The 19590-nt window shown below is 39.6% G+C and overlaps 1 protein-coding gene and 1 long non-coding RNA gene across 7 annotated transcripts in view; one reads left to right on the top strand and one right to left on the bottom strand.

Moving 5' to 3' along the window:
* LOC144930512 (uncharacterized) overlaps nt 1–19590 on the bottom strand; it is a 71014-nt gene that overhangs the window by 12244 nt on the left and 39180 nt on the right. For both annotated transcript variants that reach the window (XR_013635726.1, XR_013635727.1), the window contains exon 2: nt 915–1106. This is a non-coding gene — a long non-coding RNA (uncharacterized LOC144930512). The remainder of the gene's footprint in view (nt 1–914; nt 1107–19590) is intronic.
* SLAIN2 (SLAIN motif family member 2) overlaps nt 1–19590 on the top strand; it is a 79108-nt gene that overhangs the window by 48202 nt on the left and 11316 nt on the right. For 3 of the 5 annotated variants that reach the window (XM_078852561.1, XM_078852559.1, XM_078852560.1), the window contains 2 exons: nt 7604–7925; nt 9772–11127. The exons of 1 other annotated variant lie outside the window; for it this stretch is intronic. In XM_078852561.1, coding sequence (XP_078708687.1) covers nt 7604–7925; nt 9772–9838 — 389 coding nt within the window. In that variant the 3' untranslated portion in view covers nt 9839–11127. Of the gene's footprint in view, nt 1–7603; nt 7926–9771; nt 11128–19590 lie in introns of those variants that run through there. One more of the 5 variants, XM_078852562.1, reaches the window with a different exon arrangement.

The raw sequence follows: 19590 nt of genomic DNA, 5'->3' as shown, positions 1-19590 counted from the left end.
TGTGCACATGCTCACCTGGATGGCTTGTACTGCGTCCTCGAATGAAGGAGCCCTGAGGAAGCACTTGTCCAGATACAGGTAGATAACAATATCCAGTGTTCGCAGGTGTGCTGCTATGACAGAGAGAACCCTGGAAAATATCCTGGGTGCAGACGAGAGGCTGAATGGGAGCACTCTGTACTGATGATAGTCCTACCTAAAAGTTAAACCATAGGAATCTTCTGTGCGATGGTTGTATTGAGATGTGGAAGAAGATATCTTGTAGGTCAAGAGCGGAAAACCAACCTCCTTGCTCTAGAGCTGGAATAATGGCTGCAGGGGTGACCATATTGAACTTCTGCGCCTTCACATATTTGTTTAGTGCCCTTAGGTCTAGAATAGCCTGCCAATCTCCCTTCATTCTCAAAAGTGAAGGGAGATTGGAAATAATGGGACAGACAGTACAATCTTTGTTTTACATAAATTGCCAGGGGGTGCCAGATCTCCCTCTCTCTGCATAGAGGCACTCAGCTGGTGCTTTGGAACTGGTGCATCCATCACAACGTGCTCATATCAGCCTTCTACTTACTAGAGATGCAGAATGTGACAGCTGACAATCTCAGGCAGAACTTTTCTGAAGACGACGAATGGGAACTGAACTTAGAGGTGCTTCGCAACATATTTGCCCTTTGGGAAACCCCAACTACAGATCTCTTTGCTACTTTGCTGGCACAAGAAATGTCCTCATTAATGCCGGAGCCATCAGGGGGAAACATTCACTGGAAGAAGCCCTCATCCTCCCATGAGACATTGACCTCTTGTATGCCTTTCCCCTGTTTCCTCTTGTATCCAAAGTCTTGTTGAAAATGCAACAAGATAAAGTGAGAATTATTCTGATTGTCCCCTCTTGGCCAAGACAAGTCTGGTTCTCTTACCTGGCACAGATGGCAGTACGTCCTATGGTTCCTCTTCAGCTCATTCCTCACCTTTTCTCTCAGAGCATCAGGCGGATCCGCCATCTCCATGCTTTTCTCCTTCTTGGTTCCAAGACTTAGAGGTCGAATGCTCTGATGAGGTGAAAGATTGTGTTGCTACACAGCCGAAAGTCAACCACTTGACATACTTACCTATAAAAATGGAAATGATTCAAAATTTGGTGTCATTCTAAGCACATAGACCTGGCCTCTTCCTCCCTCTGTTTTTATATTACATTTTAGACTTCAAAAGGTCAAAACTTTTGCTCAGCTCCCTTAAGGTACACCTCGCAGCCATAATGGCCTTCCATCATCAAGTAGACAGATACTCTGAGTTCATACCTGCTGATACATAGATTCCTTAAGGGCATTGGGAATATCTTCCTGCATGTGAGACCACTTGCTCCAACCTGGAATCTTAACCTAGTTCTCAGACCTCTGACTAGATCTCCCTTAGAGCATGTCGCCATGGACTCATTCTTACACCTGTCCATGAAGACAGCATTTCTAATTACTATTGCCTCAGTTAGGTGCACAGGAGAAATAGCAGCCCTGATGACACATGCACCATTCAAGAACTTTTTTAAAGATAAAGTAACTGAGGCCACATCTCAAGTTTCTACCTAAAGTTGCCTCCACTTTCCATATGAATCAACAGATCCATCTCCCTGTTCGTTTTTCTCAAATCACATTGTGACAACAGGGAGGCGATTCTGCATATACTAGATGTTAGAGCACTAGCGTTCTACTTGGACAGGACTAAGGACTTTAGGAAATCCCCTAAGCTCTTTCTTTTGTTTGTGGTAAGAGCCAAAGGTTCTGCAATATTGCCTCAAAGACTATCCAAATGGGTCTCTGGTGGCATTCATCTCTGTTATCAAGGGCACAACCTGTTGTCTCTGTCTGGAGTCCATATGGACTCCATGAGGTCAGTTTCTACCTCAGTTGCATTCCTTAAAGATGTCCCTAACTCAGAATCTATAGAGCAGCAACTTGGGCCTCTACCCACACTTTCACAGAACATTATGCAATTGCTGGAGATTCGGCCTCTGATGCCATCTTCAGCTCATCGGTTCTCTCTGTAGTAACAGACTTCACTCTGACATCCTAGCCCTCCAGGAGGGATACTGCTGTGAAGTCACCTAGAGTGGAGCACTCATAGGGATACTACTCGAAGAAGAGGAGGCAGTTACTTGTCTTGTACAATAATTATGGTCCTTCGAGATGTCTCCCCCTATGGGTGCTCCACTACTTGCCCTCTTTACTTCGGAGTTCTCAATATGGGGCTCTGCAGTAGAGAAGGAACTGAGGGGTTTTTCCTGCATGTGAGACTAGATAGCTTCGAGACAGACCACAAGGGAGGGACAGTACATGTGCAGGCTGAACTGCTACCTAAAATCTCCGATTAGAGGTGGCAGGGGCACAGATGCACCTACAGTGGAGCACCAATAGGGAAACACATCTCGAAGAACCATCATTACTGCACAAGGTGAGTAGCTTTCTCCTCCCAGAATGTCACTTATTTTAATAACTATTTAGGAAGTTTTAACAGGTGTATAAATCATTGTCATGTAAATATCAGAACCAGAACAATCATTACAACCGTGAGCTTATTTTTTGTTTAGAGAAACATTTACTGACAATGGCACTTTTTTTAAATCACTTTTCTGATTGTCTGTACTTCAGAGGTCTTAAAAGGACAGTCTGTTATTTCAAAGTGCATAACATAACTATAATACCTCTTTGTGCAAGGATGATCTCAGTGCATTATAGAGAATAAAATCAACACCCCTGTGAAATAGCCAAGAAATTGTATTTAACAGTTAAACTGAAGTAGTTTATACAACTTGTTCAAGATCCCATAGCAAGCCAGTGACTGTCAGAACCCAGGTTCCTGACTGTTCCTATTCTAACTAGGTGACACACTGTTCTTTCATGCTGATCAGAATCTCTTCCCATCAGATTCTTATGATATATTGATCTTTACCTTTATGGACTAGATTCAATTTTCTGGAGTGTATATAACACTGAGTGTCTTTCATTTGACTTCAGCATGACTTAAACAATTTTAGCCTCACAATATCCCGGTGAGATAGGTAATTATCCCCATTTTATGGAAGGAGAAACTGAATCCCAAACTAAGTGACTTGTCTAATGTCATACAAAAAGCCTCTGGCAGAGCTGGAATTAAAAGTATGTCTCCTTACTCCCAGACTGGAGTGGCTTCATCCTTGTGCTGTAGTTAGAAGTTCTAATCATATTTTTTTAGAGGAATGAAGTTACTTATTTGTAAGTAGAGTTCTCAAACACTTTCTTCTTTTGTTCAATTTAACTGCTTGTGTTAGTGGTGTGTGTGTGTGTGTATATATAGCACTTGAATTGTATATGCCCCACCATTGTAGAACAAGCAAGTCTTATTCATTAATCCAAGAGTTTATTCCTTTGTTCTTCAGGGAACTCTGCTTACAGGTAAGTCTCCTTTCTATTCTAAAGATGCCAAACTGACCTTTTTTGAACAATGTTCAAAAGTGTTCTCTAGGCAAAGTACTTTTGCTACATGGAACAGAATTATTAGGCCATCTGCCAATAATTACCAGTATGTCATGCTGGCTGTGGTTTGGAGTTAATCAAAGAATGAATTATTTAAACCAAGTGCTTTGCCTTGTTAAGAACTTCTGTCTCTCAAAACAAATACAACTGTTAAAAATAAGTGGACAGTGTAGTGTTGTGGTGACTGAAGTATTTTATGAATTCATAGCTCAGACTGGAAGCCTATTCATAATATTGTAGTTCAGAAGAAAACTGTCTTTGGAGAATTGGGAGGTTTACATTATTTTATTGGCTACATATCTCTACTGGAAACTTGCAAACTATCTCTAATTATGTCGTATTCTTAAGAATGTTACTACTTTACAAGTCCCATATTTTGCCTAGAAACCCTCTTCCTTTTGTGCCTGCAAGAGAGTACCTCAAACATCATAACAAACCAAAACTAAAGGCCATTTAGTGTGATGTAAGAGCAATGATCCTTGGCTGGTTTAAAACGGTGTAGTCAAGGTGATGAATGTGATGTCATATATGTGTTCTACAACTGGATGAGATCTATCAAAGACTGTAGGAATATTTTATGTTTAAACTATTGCATGACTTAGACCTTTTGCAATTTCAGTAAACACCCTTAAGTTACTAGCAGTATTGCATCTTTAAAAAATAGAAATCTTTATTAGTTAAAACCCAGTCCTGCAGATTTGTGCCCCTTCTTGGGTCCATGCAGACTGTTGCTGCTAAAATAATCTTCCTGTCAAGTCATTCTGGCCACAGCACTCTTTTTTTTTTTTTTTTTCCCCCTTTGAATCCCTCTTCTGGTTTCTTCTTCTCCACTGATCAGTTATAATCTGTTCCTTGCCTTTAAGGCTGTACATGATGATGTAGCACCTCCTCTGTTTATCTGCTCTTGTAGCTTATTGCATTGTCCATGTCTAATGATGCTAGGCTCCACCACTTATTTGTCAGTTTCTTGCATAAGCAGCTTCATGCTTTATTCCTCGCTACCCCTTCCTTATTGAGAGAGCCACTATCCACTGCTTCAGATCCCTCCTCAAGACCCACTTCTGCTATGATGTCTATGGAAAATGGCCAATCTGGAGGCTGGTGGAAATATGGAGATCATATTTTTGTGTGCATATAATATTGTATTAAATATAGTTCATAAGCAGCAACTTGCAACCTACTGATTGTGTATCTAACTAATTTGCAACCATATGCCCCTATTATTATTTTAGTTGTTCCCTCCCTCTGCTTTACCTCCTTTGTTTGAATTGTCAAGTGTTGCCTAAAAGAGAGATTAATAAGCTCTGTGGGGTAGGAACTATCTCCTTCAAGTTTGTACTGCATCTATATCACAATGGGGATCCAACCCTGATTGTGACCTCCAGCAGATACAAATGATGACAAATTGGTATAGTATATTCACTTGTGGAACACCAAATTCACAACAGCTACATTCACTTCTTGAACACTCATTTTACTGTTGTATTTTTCTGAATAAATTTAATCTGTTAATTTCCTATGTCTACTTTATCACTGAATCCACCTAACAAGGTGATGATAAGCTACTTTTAAGGCTAGTGGAATTCTATTAAGATCACAAGAAAATAGATTTGGTTCAAATATTCTGTTTTACTTTTTTAAACAGTATTAAGGCTTAATAAAAACTAGACTGTATTATTAATAGCTTCTAATATTTTATTTGGAGACTAAAGTTTAAGATGTATTGTACAGGTGGTACACTAACGCACTACTAAGAATGATTTACATGCATTGGTGACACTGGTAATTTAAATATCCTTTAGTCAGTATCTTTCTATCGATAAGGCAGATGACAAAAATGTATTGCTAAATGTCAGCAACATGCTATTTAGTGTCATATGATGCACAAGGGAACTCTTGTTAGGGTAACTCCCATTATACTAGAAGTTTCAGGGAGAATGCTCCCTTTTTAACCCATATCAGAAAAGCAAGTTAACAGATGTTAATACTGTCTACACTATGCTGGCATAGCCACTTAGTATAGACTACTGACAGAAGGGACACCATCTCCCAACGTTGTTAGCTATGTTAACAGAAGCACTCTTCTGCTGGCATAGCTGTTCCTGCACTGGGGGTTTTCATACCCCTCACCAACGTAACTATGCCAACATGAGTTTGTTTAGACCAAGCCACTGTGTGTAAACTTTATGTAGCTTCTTGAACACCAAGAGAAGTAAGGCATAAAAGTATTGCTTGTCTAAATGATTAAGTGAAACAAACTGCAAATGGGGCTTCCTTGGCTTGCAGATTTTCCCAGGAAAAGTTTGATAAATATCTTGTTGGGAGGAAGGCTGTTAATCATAGTTTTCTATCTGTACTTTACTAAATACTCTAGTATATTTGCTTTTAGGCTCACGTTCTTATGTTTATGGTAGCTCAGACTTTAACATTATCAAATCAGTATGCTTGGTCTTTACCTGTGGTTAACGGACTAAGTTAAGAGGCAAGGCTTAAGAGTAACCTTTAGGATCCTTAGATTTTTCCTTAGCAAAGTCTCATTGCATCAAAATCAGTATACAGAATTAGAAATGCATGTGTAACTAACCTTCAGCAATAGTACAGCAACCTAGTATCTTCAGAACTTCCATTTAGCAATGTGCTTTTTTAAAATTTTCTCACTGAGGAGTGCAACACTTCCATTTAAACAAATCTGAAGCAACTGAGAGTTGTCATAAATTTATTCTTAACAGATACTTCTATTTTAGATATTGTTTTGAACAGAATACTCTTGCAAAACTAACATAACTCAGGTACAAAATCTTTCTTGGCGTTTACCGTGATTGATAAAGAGAACAGTCTTGTTCATGAATCCAAAATAAAAATTGTTCACATAAGGTGAGTGGAGTTACAGGCCTGAGATGTCAAGATCTTTAAGTACTACACTTTGGAAGGAAAAATCAAATGCAAATAAAGAACTGAAATAACTGACTAGGCAGCAGTATTGCAGAAAAGGATAGTGGATCACAAATTGAATAAGTCAACCATATGATGTTACCAAAAAAAAAAGGAAGTATCATTCTGGAATGTGTTAACAAAAGTGTCATTTGTAAGACATAGGTGGTGATTGTTCTGCTTTACTTGGCAATCTCTGTCCACTTTTGGGCACCACACTTTAAGAAAGATATGAACTAATTAGAGGAGACTCTGGAGGACAGCAACAAAAATTGAGGTTTGGAAAACCTAACCAATGAGGACAGCTTAAAAGAATTGGTCCTGTTTAGTCTAGAGAAGAGAAGACTGAGGGCGGACAAGTCTTCAAATATAGAAGGTATTAAGGTAGAAGTATTAATTGGCTTAGGTTGCAGGAAGGAAAATGTAGGTTGGATATTAGAAAAAATTACCAAAGTATAAGGATAGTAAAGCACTGGAACAGTTACCTAGGGGAAGGCTTGGAATGCCTATCTGTGTAGCAGCTTCAGAACAAGTTAGACAAGCATCTGTCGTGGATGGTCTATATATACTTAATGCTGCCTCAGCATGAGGAGATGAACTAGAGCCAGGAATTCTCAACCCTTTTCTTTGAGGCCCCCCCCCACATGCTATAAAAATTCCACATCCTGTCTGTGCCATGACAACTGTGTTTCTCCATATAAAAGCCAGGGCCAGTGTTAGGGGATAGCAAGCAGGGCAATTGCCCGGGGTCCCATGCCACAGGGGGCCCTGTGAAGCTAAGTAACTCAGGCTTCAGCTTTCTGCCCTGGGCCCCAGCAAGTCTAATGCCGGCCCTGCTTGGCGGACCCCCTGAAACTTGCTCGTGGGCACTGGACCCCTGGTTAAGAACCACCGAACTAGATGACCTCTTGAGGCCCTGTCCAAGTCTACATTGCTATAATTCTACAATTTCTAAAAATTGCAGCAATTACTTGATACTAGCAGGTTATCTGACCTCCCCTTCTCCATGCTGTTTTATTGGCTACATTCCAATACATGTACTATTTTGTTGTATCTACCTTTTCCACGTGAAAATTTGCATTCCCTTTTATTAAACTGTCACTCATAGCCATAACTCAAGATTACTTCTAGTGAAAGTGATAGATTGTTTTGTGTATGTCATTTTCCAGTACCATCTCCAAGTAAATTCCGCTCCCCTGCGGCACCATCACCTCTGGCTCTCCGACAGCCAGTGAAAGCATTTAGTAACCATGGACCTGGTTCTGCTGCTGCTCCTCCAGAAGCTACACAACTGACACACAGCAGTTCTTCACCAGGGCCTCTTGCAGCTCAGAATTCAGGCTCTCCAAGCCCTGCCAGCAGTATCAATAGTACTACTCTTACCAGACCAGCAGGGACAACAGGGGTGAGGAGTGGCTTGCCTAGACCAAGTGCCCCTTCTGCTGGGGGCATACCAGTGCCTCGCAGCAAACTTGCACAGCCTGTTCGCAGGTGAGTAATCTGAGGGAGGATTTTAAGTTCTGTATTCAGAAACTAACACTTTCCTTAACTCTATTTTTGTATCTTGTACATTACTACAGAAGGCTAGAGTAACTATTAACTTTAAAAAAGAATGGGAACATATAAAGATAACCCAGGCCTACTGTACTAAATTCTGCATAGTCCATTCTCCTGTCATAATAAATGATACTCCCTTCCACCCCTGCAAAAAGAGCTTGTATCAGATGTAAAGCTGATAGTATACTTGGATTGTATTACTGAATGTAGTTTAGAACTGAAGTTCTTTAATTTTAAAAGTGAGTATTTATCCACACAGACAGACCCACATATTAAAGGTACTTCCACTAGACAGTTACTTTCAGAAATGAGTAAAGAAGTAAAAGGTAAATTCAAAAGCAGTGTTCAAGTTTAGAAGATAGATCTTTTGGTGCATTCTGCTAAACAAAAAATTTTCATCTGCTAAACAATTCAAATAAATCATGTGAAATACATTAAGATGTCCATAATGATGCTCGTAAAGTAGTTCAGTTCTTAAACCTGTTTTTTATTCTGCAGTGAATGTGCAGTTCTGTTTACTATTATGTAAGTTCAGATGCCAATCGTAGTTAATTATTTGAATAGAAACAATGTGTTCAGAGACTTGTATTCAGTTCCAAGTTATCAACTATTGAGCCCTTAAAAGGAATGGGCAATCTATGCAGATTTTATTAATACTTGGCTCTTTTATGGAGCTTTTCTTAAATCATCTCAAAGTGCTATACAAACAGAGGAAACCTCACGTACAAAGAGGAAGTAATTGCCCAAGTTTTCACAAAGGTCAGTGGCAGAATTGGAACCAAGAACTGAGATCTCGACTTGTAAGTCCATTGTCCTCCCCAACAGGCCACACTGCCTTAAGTGAAATACTGTAGTGATTTAGATATTTAGGAAGAGGAACACACCTCAGCTGTTTTTGCTTATTTCTAAAATCTGTGGTCAGGGTGCACAGGTCTCCTCACATGTGTGTTAGAAAATAATTTAATTACCTGTCTTGCTGAAAATACATTTCTGCTACTGGGTACAATGGAAGTGAAGTGTCAGACTGTGTTAGTCTGTCTTCAGTATTTATTTAACAATCTTAAAACGTAATAAAAGGCTGCCTTATTTCTGACTGCAAACTCTTAATACTAGTCTTAACAGTCTCTTCTTAATGGCTCAGTCACTACTGCATAACTGATCTCACTTTACAGCAAGATGTCCATCCCCCTTACCTAATCAAATGTTTATTGTATCTACACTTTAAAATTATTTTAGTGTTTTTATGGTGAGAAGGTGATTTTCTTTTTGAAATTTTGTATTACTGGGCTGAACAAAATGGATGGAGTTGTCCTTTCATCAATAAGGTTTTGCCTGCTTTACTGTAAAACAGATGCATGTCATCAGATCAGATTCAAAGTTCCACAGTGTGTAGTTTTATGAAGTTCTCTACATTTAACCATTTACAGATGACTAAACACTGTATTAAAAACAAAAGGAGGACTTGTGGCACCTTAGTCTCTAAGGTGCCACAAGTCCTCCTTTTCTTTTTGCAAATACAGACTAACACGGCTGCTACTCTGAAACCTATATTAAAAATGTAAGTTGTCAAAATATAAAATGTTAAGCCTTGAACTTAGTATTTATTTTTTTAAGTGCAATGTAATACAATGATGCTTCTGAAACAAAATGATTAAAGCACGTAGTTTAGTTTTCAAGAAAAGAGAATTCTACTCTTATGTTAAGTTCATGTATGTTAATGATTTGAAGCTTGAACAAATGAAGTACAAACCAAACTGAAATAAATCTCATTTTATTTTAGATCGTTACCGGCTCCTAAAAGCTATGGCAACATGAAAGACGAGAGTTGGAAAGATGGCTGCTACTGAACTGCAAAGCTTAAAAATGCAAAGTTCAATAGTTAATGGACACTCCTTCACCAAGCTAAAAGACAGCTTGATATGCAGACTGTTCAGATGTGACTTTCAGGATTTGTAAAATCCCAGACCTCTGTCTTTAATTAGCACAAACTGGCAGAGATTTTAAAGCAGCACTTTAATGACATTTAACATCATATATTTGGTGATCATACAATCACTTTTACATGGAATCACTATCATTTCTAGGGTTTTTTGGTTTTTTTTCTTGCTTGCTAAAAATTGTCAATTTGAGCATTTATGACAATGGCCAATGTTTGGACAAAAAACCTAACAAATGCCAAAGAAATGCCCATCTTGAAAAACAGCAAGTAAAATAGAAAACTCCAATTGTTCAAAACTTCATATTGAGGCATTTAATTCGGCAGAATGATTCATTGATGAATATGTACTATTTAAACATGAGCATGTTAATCAGAGCCAACATTCTGATTGCGGATCACTATAGTGCTAATGAAACACCTGCTTAAAACAATTGTAGAAGGTTCTGGTTGGAAAAAGTGGTACATATATCCTTCAGAAAGAATCCAGCAGTTCTCTCTGGAGGTATCCTAGAGTTGGTAAATAGTAGTAATGGCATTGTTTTATCATTAAAGGTTTGGATGTAGCAGACATACACACATTCAGATACTGTAGGTTGCATCCTTTTTGTTTGTTTGACATATCGGTTTTATGTGCTCTTATATTTTGATTGCCAAAAGGGCTTAGTATCAGTTGTACAATCTTTCTAAACCTTATAGTTCCTGGCTCAGGAAAGATGGCCTTTGCTATAGTACCACACTTTTAGCACACTGCTCACTATTTAGGGAAACCTTTTTTATAGCAGGTTTCCTTAAAAAGGAAAGAGCAGCTAGTAGTATCCATTTGTTCTGATATCACACCACAATGCTTATAGCCTGGAACACAACTGTATATGCTAATAGTTAATGAGAAGGAAAGACAACTATGCACTTGTAACATACAAATTGTAAGGAAATGAGTTGTATTGTTGATGCCAAATGATATTCATTTAAGTAATATTTCATGGTATGAGGAAGATTTCTGTATCCTACTTTTTACTTTTATCCATTTCTTAAATTGGTTTATTTTAAATTGTAAATATTTTTGCAGATGATATTGCCCATGTTAGTGTTTTAACTATGTACTTTGCCTTACATATCTGTATCTTACCTTGTTTGGTGACAGAGTATGAAATCTGCTACATATGTTTACAAACTATTAAATTCCTCTAGTGGCTCTCAGACTTACCTATTGACATTTATATTGTTTTCACCTATTAGCAATCTTGCTAACATTTTACTCAGTGGAAAAATTCTTTCTTACAATTAACATACAGACTGCTTTTTCTGTTCTATTTTCGAAGATTTGTAATATAAAGGTTTAAAACTAAAAATGTGTTGGGAGGGTCAGTTAAACAGGGAGTACTGTTTTTTGCGTGTAGAATTTTTCAGTACAAGATTTCTGGATGTGTAGTTTGCAGCAATGGCTAACGTGATGGTATCTTTTGTACAATGACTGGAGAACACTAAAAGCTTTACATTGGATTGGATGGTAGGTAGCTTTTAACCCCATTAGTACCAGCACTTTGAAGTGTAAGTGCATTTTGACTCCCACCACTAAGAGGATAATTGATCCTGGAATTCCAGAGAACTCTGGACTTTGGAGCCAGTGTTAACATTACTGGATGAAAAGCCATGCAACACTACTTGAGATGGGAAAAGCCAAACAGAAAATTTTAGGGACTAGACTGTAACTGTAACTACTCAAGCAGCTGCAAGCACAACTTGTATCAATAATGAAAAGACTTCATACCATGGTGACTAAGATCTCTCAAGTGTGACTACCCTCTGAAGTCAGGGCATCAAATATACTGTAATTCAGCAGGAAAACTGCAGCAGGGGTTATAAAAGAGCTACCTTGCACTATTCGACCAGTACATGCTACTGATCTAGCCTTCAGTCATTTGCTGGCATAGAAAACGTATTCCGTTAGTGGTATCTCATGTAACTAGTATGACGAACAGAAGATTGGATCAAAACTAACCAGCCTCACTAACAAAGCCCAAACATTTGTTTAAAATGTTACAAAGCAATGCTGCAGTCTTCAATAAAAGAGAAGGAATTTTAATTGGTGATTTTTATTATGAAAATATTGAATTGACTTTTTTTAGTTTTGAAAATCAGAAAATTCAGATGAAGATATTCAGGTTAATTTTTTAAATAAAGGCTGCATCAGAGTATTGTTCATTGTTTATTTTTTTAAATTCCAGCAATTACCTTCATCACTTATTGAAGGTATGTTGTGCTTAAGTTACATAAGCATCCTTTTATCTGCTGTTCTACTCCCACAGAAATATAGCTAATAATTTCCTGAAAAGAGACAGTCTGTTTACTAGGAAGCCTTTGTGCAGTACCAGTTTCTCAATATCAGGAAATCCTAGATCTTTCTGTGTTTAGAGATTCAGATATATTGCGGAAGTGTGGAAATATGGATTTGATAAACTAGTGCCTATGATTTACTTAATTTATGTTTGATATAGTAGTAAGGGTTTTATGAATGTGGATTTTTTTTGTGCCAACAGCTTGGAATTGTATATGTATGTAGGCAGAAAGACTTGAATTCTGCTTCCAAAGTTATTTAATTTTTCTGTGTTTGTGTTAATAAAAATGTAAAAATGGGAAAAATATAAATAATTCTTACCACAAAGCACTTTTCTTGTGGATCGTTTTTCTATAAAACCTATTTGTTTGAAAGTTTCAACTCTCTCGAGAGCATTCTAGAAGTGTATGAAGTTGCCAAACTCTGGAAATCAGGTTGTAAAATTGGGGATTAGTAGTTTACTTTCTTAAAAATTAACTTTAGATTTCAGTGGCTCAGTAACTAGTCCTATTGCTTATTGGCTCTCTTAATTAATGTACTGAGTCTAATTAGTTATATATTTGGCCCCAGTCCTGTTCATCTGTCATTTTAGTACAGAAGATTGAAATTAGACTTCTATTAAATGTGAGGGCCTCTGTTTTTGACCTTATGCATTGTCCTTTCAGATCACATGAAACTGGATTCAGATATTTATCCAGCCTGAATTGTGCACGTGCAGGTCCAGATAAATGATCTGGAAAAAGGGGTAAACAGTGAGGTGGCAAAATTTGCAGATGATACAAAATTACTAAGGATAGTTAAGACCTCAGCAGACAGCAAAGAGCTACAAAAGGATCTCTCAAAATTAACGGGGCGACGGGGCAACAAAATGGCAGATGAAATTAAATGTTGATAAATGCAAAGTAATGCACATTGGAAAGCATAATCCCAACTATACATATAAAATGATGGGGTCTAAAATTAGCTGTTACTACTCAAGAAAAAGATCTTGGAGTCATTGTAGATAGTTCTCTGAAAAGATCCACTAAATGTATAGCGGCAGTCAAAAAACCGAACAGAATGCTGGGAATAATTAAGAAAGGGCTAGATAATAGGACAGAAAATATCATGTTGCCTCCATATAAATCCATGGTATGCCCACATCTTGAATACTGTGTGCAGATGTGGCCGCCCCATCTCAAAAAAGATATACTGGAATTTGAAAAGGTTCAAAAAAGGGCAACAAAAATGATTAGGGGTATGGAACAGCTTCTGTATGAGGAGAAATTAATAAGACTGGGACTTTTCAGCTTGGAAAAGAGATGGATAAGGGGAGATATGATTGAGGTCTATAAAACCATGACTGGTGTAGAGAAAGTAAATAAGGAAGTGTTTACTACTATGCATAACACAAGAACTAGGGGTCACCAAATGAAATTAATAGGCAGTAGGTTTAAAAGAAACAACAGGAAATATTTCTTCACACAATGTATGGTCAACCTGTGGAACTCCTTGCCAGAGGATGTTGTGAAGGCCAAGACCATAAGAGTTCAAAAAAGAGCTAGATAAACTAATGGAGGATAGGTCCATCAATGGCTATTAGCCAGGATGGGCAGGGATGGTGACCCCCCAGCTGCTGTTTGCCAGAAGCTGGGAATGAGCGATGGGATGGATCACTTGGTGATTACCTGTTCTGTTCATTCCCTCGTGGGCACTTGGCACTGGCCACTGTTAAAAGACAGGATACTGGGCTAGATGGACCTTTGGTCTGACCCAGTAGGGCCATTCTTATGTTCTTCAATACATAGTGTGCCCTTAATTTTCACTGTTGAATTGGCAGTAAAACTTGTAGCTAGTGAACTTCCTTGAATAGTCCAGGTTGGCAAAAGATGTATCCAATTTCCACGCTGTGGAAGCCAATATCTTTTTAGTTAACCAGGTCCAAATTACATTAGAATTCTAAACATACGGAACCTTATGCACCAGGAGATGACTAGCCAGGAGCTAACATTTATAAACCCAGGAAGTACATTGATTTGTATCTTTGCTGCTTGTTCCAAACAATCCTTTTTAATGTATTAACCACTTTATTCTGTTCTGCTCCACCTATTTGTGACTCCCTCTTCAACATACAGTTAAGGCTTCTTTCTGAGTTTGGGAATTTTCTCCATGTTATACATTCTGGTACAGGTGAGCATACGTAAAACCCCATGTACAGTACAAGACCAAACTCTGCAGCAAAGTTAATTTACTGATATACTGTTAATATCCTTCATTTGCATCTCACCCACAATTAAACATACTCACAATGATGGCTCATTTGAAAATACTCATTCTGGAGCAAAAATACTGAATTGGGTGGTATCTGGTGAAAAATGCCAAATTCCATCGCAGCACAGCCACCATAGCCAGAGCGCCCTGAGTATCATGACTGGAGCAATTTACATCTCAGAGCTGTTTCAGGCTCGTTGCAGATGCAGGGAATAAATCCAGTCAACAGTTCAGAGATTTGCAACCATAAAACTAGAAACTTAATTTTAAAAAATGAAAGTGGGTGTTCTGGATCACAATTCTGCTGCGCTCTGGGTATATTTTGTTACAAATTCTGCAGTTATGCAATACAGGAACCCCAGGGTATATGCAAGTTCCCCTTATAATGCCATCTTTTTACCTTGTTTCTGGCATCAGTATATGAAAAATCCTATATATTCCATCTTTTCTCCAGCACTGTACAAAAGTGTGATAAATCATTCATAATTTCTGCATCACACCAAAAACTCAGCTCATTTAGGTTGCCCTCAACACTTTTCTAGTTGTGTTTAAAATGGTGACTTAGAACTGTTGTACTGTCTTCCAACTATTGGAAGGGTTTATGATGCTGGACTCTACCTTCTATATGTTACACTCCTAATATCTGATTTATAGCCCACAGTTTGTTACTAAACTGCACAAACTCTTTATAGCCCTTCGGAGTACTCTAGCCCCATTCCACTGAATAATTTTCCTATCCCTCTAATTGTGTCCCTTCAACTCATTTAGTCGCTTGATGTTGGATCTTCCTTCTTAGTGTTATATGAGGATTGTAAAGAAGTGATGATAACTCATACAGCATTCCCCACTTGCTAATTTTAACTCAGCATCCTACAAACTGGGTAGTTTGGGGGGTGGGGATTTTTATCTGTAGAATCAGGCTGGTTTAACACCTACCAGCTTCCAAAAATCTTAACATGCTGTCAAAAAAACAACCACCCACCTTATACTTAGTGGGGTACAATGCTAGATTTAAGAAACTGAAAGATAAAAATCAAGGACTTTGTTAAAACTGGACAGGTAATTGAATACCTCTCCCACTTTTATCTGGTCTGTGTTCTGTAACTTATGTATATAAACTAGCCATGGGTACCTTAATCTAGTATTTACATACTGCATGGTGAAATACAAAAACACAGCAAAAACTACAGAAACAAGTTAATCTCTTATTTGAGGGGAATCATGGTAATTCTGTGCTTCCAGTAAAAACACTGGCCATTTATTTACACTTATCTCCAAAACTGAGTACTGCTATTTAGTTGAACAGCAAGGAGGAGGATGTATCCCATCCCTGTGATCGCGCCTCTGCCTCCTCGTCAGTAAAGGCATTCTAAAATGTTTACTGTCCCTTTCTCATTTTTTACAATGAAAGTAGGTGTCTGTCTAGCTTTCCATAGAGTTGACCTGTTCCTGCATCTTACCATGGGTATGTCTACACTATGAAATTAGGTTGAATTTATAGAAGACGTTTTTTTAGAAATCAGTTTTATATATTCGAGTGTGCGTGTCCCCACAGAAAATGCTCTAAGTGTATTAACTCGGCGGAGTGCTTCCACAGTACCAAGGCAAGCGTTGACTTCCGGAGTGTTGCACTGTGGGTAGCTATCCCACAGTTCCCGCAGTCTCCGCTGCCCATTGGAATTCTGGGTTGAGATCCCAATGCCTGATGGGGCTAAAACATTGTCGCAGGTGGTTCTGGGTACATATCGTCAGGCCCCCGTTCCCTCCCTCCCTCCCTCTCTCCGTGAAAGCAAGGGCAGACAATCGTTTTGCGCCTTTTTTCTGGAGTTACCTGTGCAGACGCCATACCACGGCAAGCATGGAGCCCGCTCAGGTAACCGTCACCATATCTCTCCTGGGTGCTGGCAAATGTGGTACTGCATTGCTACAAACCAGCAGCAACCCCTTGCCTTATGGCAGCAGATGGTACAGTAGGACTGGTAGCCGTCATTGCCATGTCCAAGGTGCTCCTGGTCGCCTCTGTGAGGTCAATCAGGAGCGCCTGGGCAGACATAGTCGCAGGGACTAAATTTGGAGTGACTTGATCAAGTCATTCTCTTTAGTCCTGCAGTCAGTCCTATTGAACCATCTTACGGTAAGCAGGCAGGCGATATGGATTGCTAGCAGTCCTCTTGTACCATCTTCTGCCGGGCAGCTATGAGATGTGGATGGCATGCAGTCCTTCTGCACCGTCTGCTGCCAGTCAAAGATGTAAAAGATAGATGGAGTGTATCAAAACAAGAAATAGACCAGATTTGTTTTGTACTCATTTGCAAACCCCCCCCCGCCCCCGTCTAGGGGACTCATTCCTCTAGGTCACACTGCAGTCACTCACAGAGAAGGTGCAGCGAGGTAAATCTAGCCATGTATCAATCAGAGGCCAGACCAACCTGCTTGTTCCAATAAGAACAATAACTTAGGTGCACCATTTCTTATTGGAACCCTCCGTGAAGTCCTGCCTGAAATACTCCTTGATGTAAAGCCACCCCCTTTGTTGATTTTAACTCCCTGTAAGCCAACCCTATAAGCCGTGTTGTCAGTCGCCCCTCCCTCCATCAGAGCAACGGCAGACAATCGTGCATCTGAGTTGAGAGTGCTGTCCAGAGCAGTCACAATGGAGCACTCTGGGATAGCTCCCGGAGGCCAATACCGTCGAATTGTGTCCACAGTACCCCAAATTCGACCCGGCAAGGCCGATTTAAGCGCTAATCCACTTGTCAGGGGTGGAGTAAGGAAATCGATTTTAAGAGCCCTTTAATTCGAAATAAAGGGCTTCATCGTGTGGACGGGTGCAGGTTTACATCGACTTAACGCTGCTAAATTCGACCTAAAGTCCTAGTGTAGACCAGGGCCATGAAGCTAAAGTCAATACTGAGACTGACTTTACAGTTTCAGGATTGACTTTACAGAGCAACTAATTGTGACACCAAACAAAAGATGACTGAGTTATCTGTTCCTCTCTTGAAGCTAGTCTTTTTAAAATTCAAATATCACTAACAGTGAAAAATGCAAGGATGTGGGGGACACATGCAAAGTAAAAAGTTTCTATAACTTCTCACCTTATCGTGCGTGGCTTTGTTACAAAAATATTATCAAATTGCAGCTTATGCTTTTTGCAAGCATGAGGCAGAAACATTGAGGAAAATTTTTTGCATTTTATTTAGTACAACAGACTAAAAATATAATCAAGCTGTTGTTTCCCACTTCTAACCATAACTGTTGGGACTTGACGCCGCGGAATGTGAAGATTTATTACCTTCCAAGTTTCAGAGTAACAGCCGTGTTAGTCTGTATTCGCAAAAAGAAAAGGAGGACTTGTGGCACCTTAGAGACTAACCAATTTATTAGAGCATAAGCTTTCGTGAGCTACAGCTCACTTCCTCAGATGCATATCGTGGAAACTGCAGCAGGCTTTATATATACACAGAGAATATGAAACAATACCTATTCCCACCCCACTGTCCTGCTGGTAATAGCTTATCTAAAGTGATTTCCAGCACAAATCCAGGTTTTCTCACCCTCCACCCCCCCACACAAATTCACTCTCCTGCTGGTGATAGCCCATCCAAAGTGACAACTCTTTACACAATGTGCATGACAATCAAGCTGGGCTATTTCCTGCATAAATCCAGGTTCTCACATCCCCCCCACCCCCATACACACACAAACTCACTCTCCTGCTGGTAATAGCTCATCCAAACTGACCACTCTTCAAGTTAAAATCCAAGTTAAACCAGAACATCTGGGGGGGGGGGTAGGAAAAAACAAGAGGAAACAGGCTACCTTGCATAATGACTTAGCCACTCCAAGTCTCTATTTAAGCCTAAATTAATAGTATCCAATTTGCAAATGAATTCCAATTCAGCAGTTTCTCGCTGGAGTCTGGATTTGAAGTTTGGCATGGCCCCACAGTATGCCAACATTTTTATGGCTGATTTAGAACAACGCTTCCTCAGCTCTCGTCCCCTAAAGCCCCTACTCTACTTGCGCTATATTGATGACATCTTCATCATCTGGACCCATGGAAAAGAAGCCCTTGAGGAATTCCACCATGATTTCAACAATTTCCATCCCACCACCAACCTCAGCCTGGTCCACTCCACACAAGAGATCCACTTCCTGGACACTACAGTGCTAATAAACAATGGTCACATAAACACCACCCTATACCGGAAACCTACTGACCGCTATTCCTACCTGCATGCCTCCAGCTTTCACCCTGACCACACCACACGATCCATCGTCTACAGCCAAGCTCTGCGATACAACCGCATTTGCTCCAACCCCTCAGACAGAGACAAACACCTACAAGATCTCTGTCAAGCTTTCTTACAACTACAATACCCACCTGCAGAAGTAAAGAAACAGATTGATAGAGCCAGAAGAGTTCCCAGAAGTTACCTACTACAGGACAGGCCTAACAAAGAAAATAACAGAACGCCACTAGCCGTCACCTTCAGCCCCCAACTAAAACCCCTCCAACGCATTATTAAGGATCTACAACCTATCCTAAAGGATGACCCAACACTCTCACAAATCTTGGGAGACAGGCCAGTCCTTGCCTACAGACAGCCCCGCAACCTGAAGCAAATACTCACCAACAACCACATACCACACAACAGAACCACTAACCCAGGAACTTATCCTTGCAACAAAGCCCGTTGCCAACTGTGCCCACATATCTATTCAGGGGACACCATCACAGGGCCTAATAACATCAGCCACACTATCAGAGGCTCGTTCACCTGCACATCCACCAATGTGATATATGCCATCATGTGCCAGCAATGCCCCTCTGCCATGTACATTGGTCAAACTGGACAGTCTCTACGTAAAAGAATAAATGGACACAAATCAGATGTCAAGAATTATAACATTCATAAACCAGTCGGAGAACACTTCAATCTCTCTGGTCACGCGATCACAGACATGAAGGTCGCTATCTTAAAACAAAAAAACTTCAAATCCAGACTCCAGCGAGAAACTGCTGAATTGGAATTCATTTGCAAATTGGATACTATTAATTTAGGCTTAAA

The sequence above is a fragment of the Lepidochelys kempii genome, chromosome 4 (assembly GCF_965140285.1).
Source record: "Lepidochelys kempii isolate rLepKem1 chromosome 4, rLepKem1.hap1, whole genome shotgun sequence".
Taxonomy (NCBI): domain Eukaryota; kingdom Metazoa; phylum Chordata; order Testudines; family Cheloniidae; genus Lepidochelys; species Lepidochelys kempii.
Note: the sequence above shows the minus strand (reverse complement) of the source record. Positions and strands in the feature narration are given on the sequence as shown.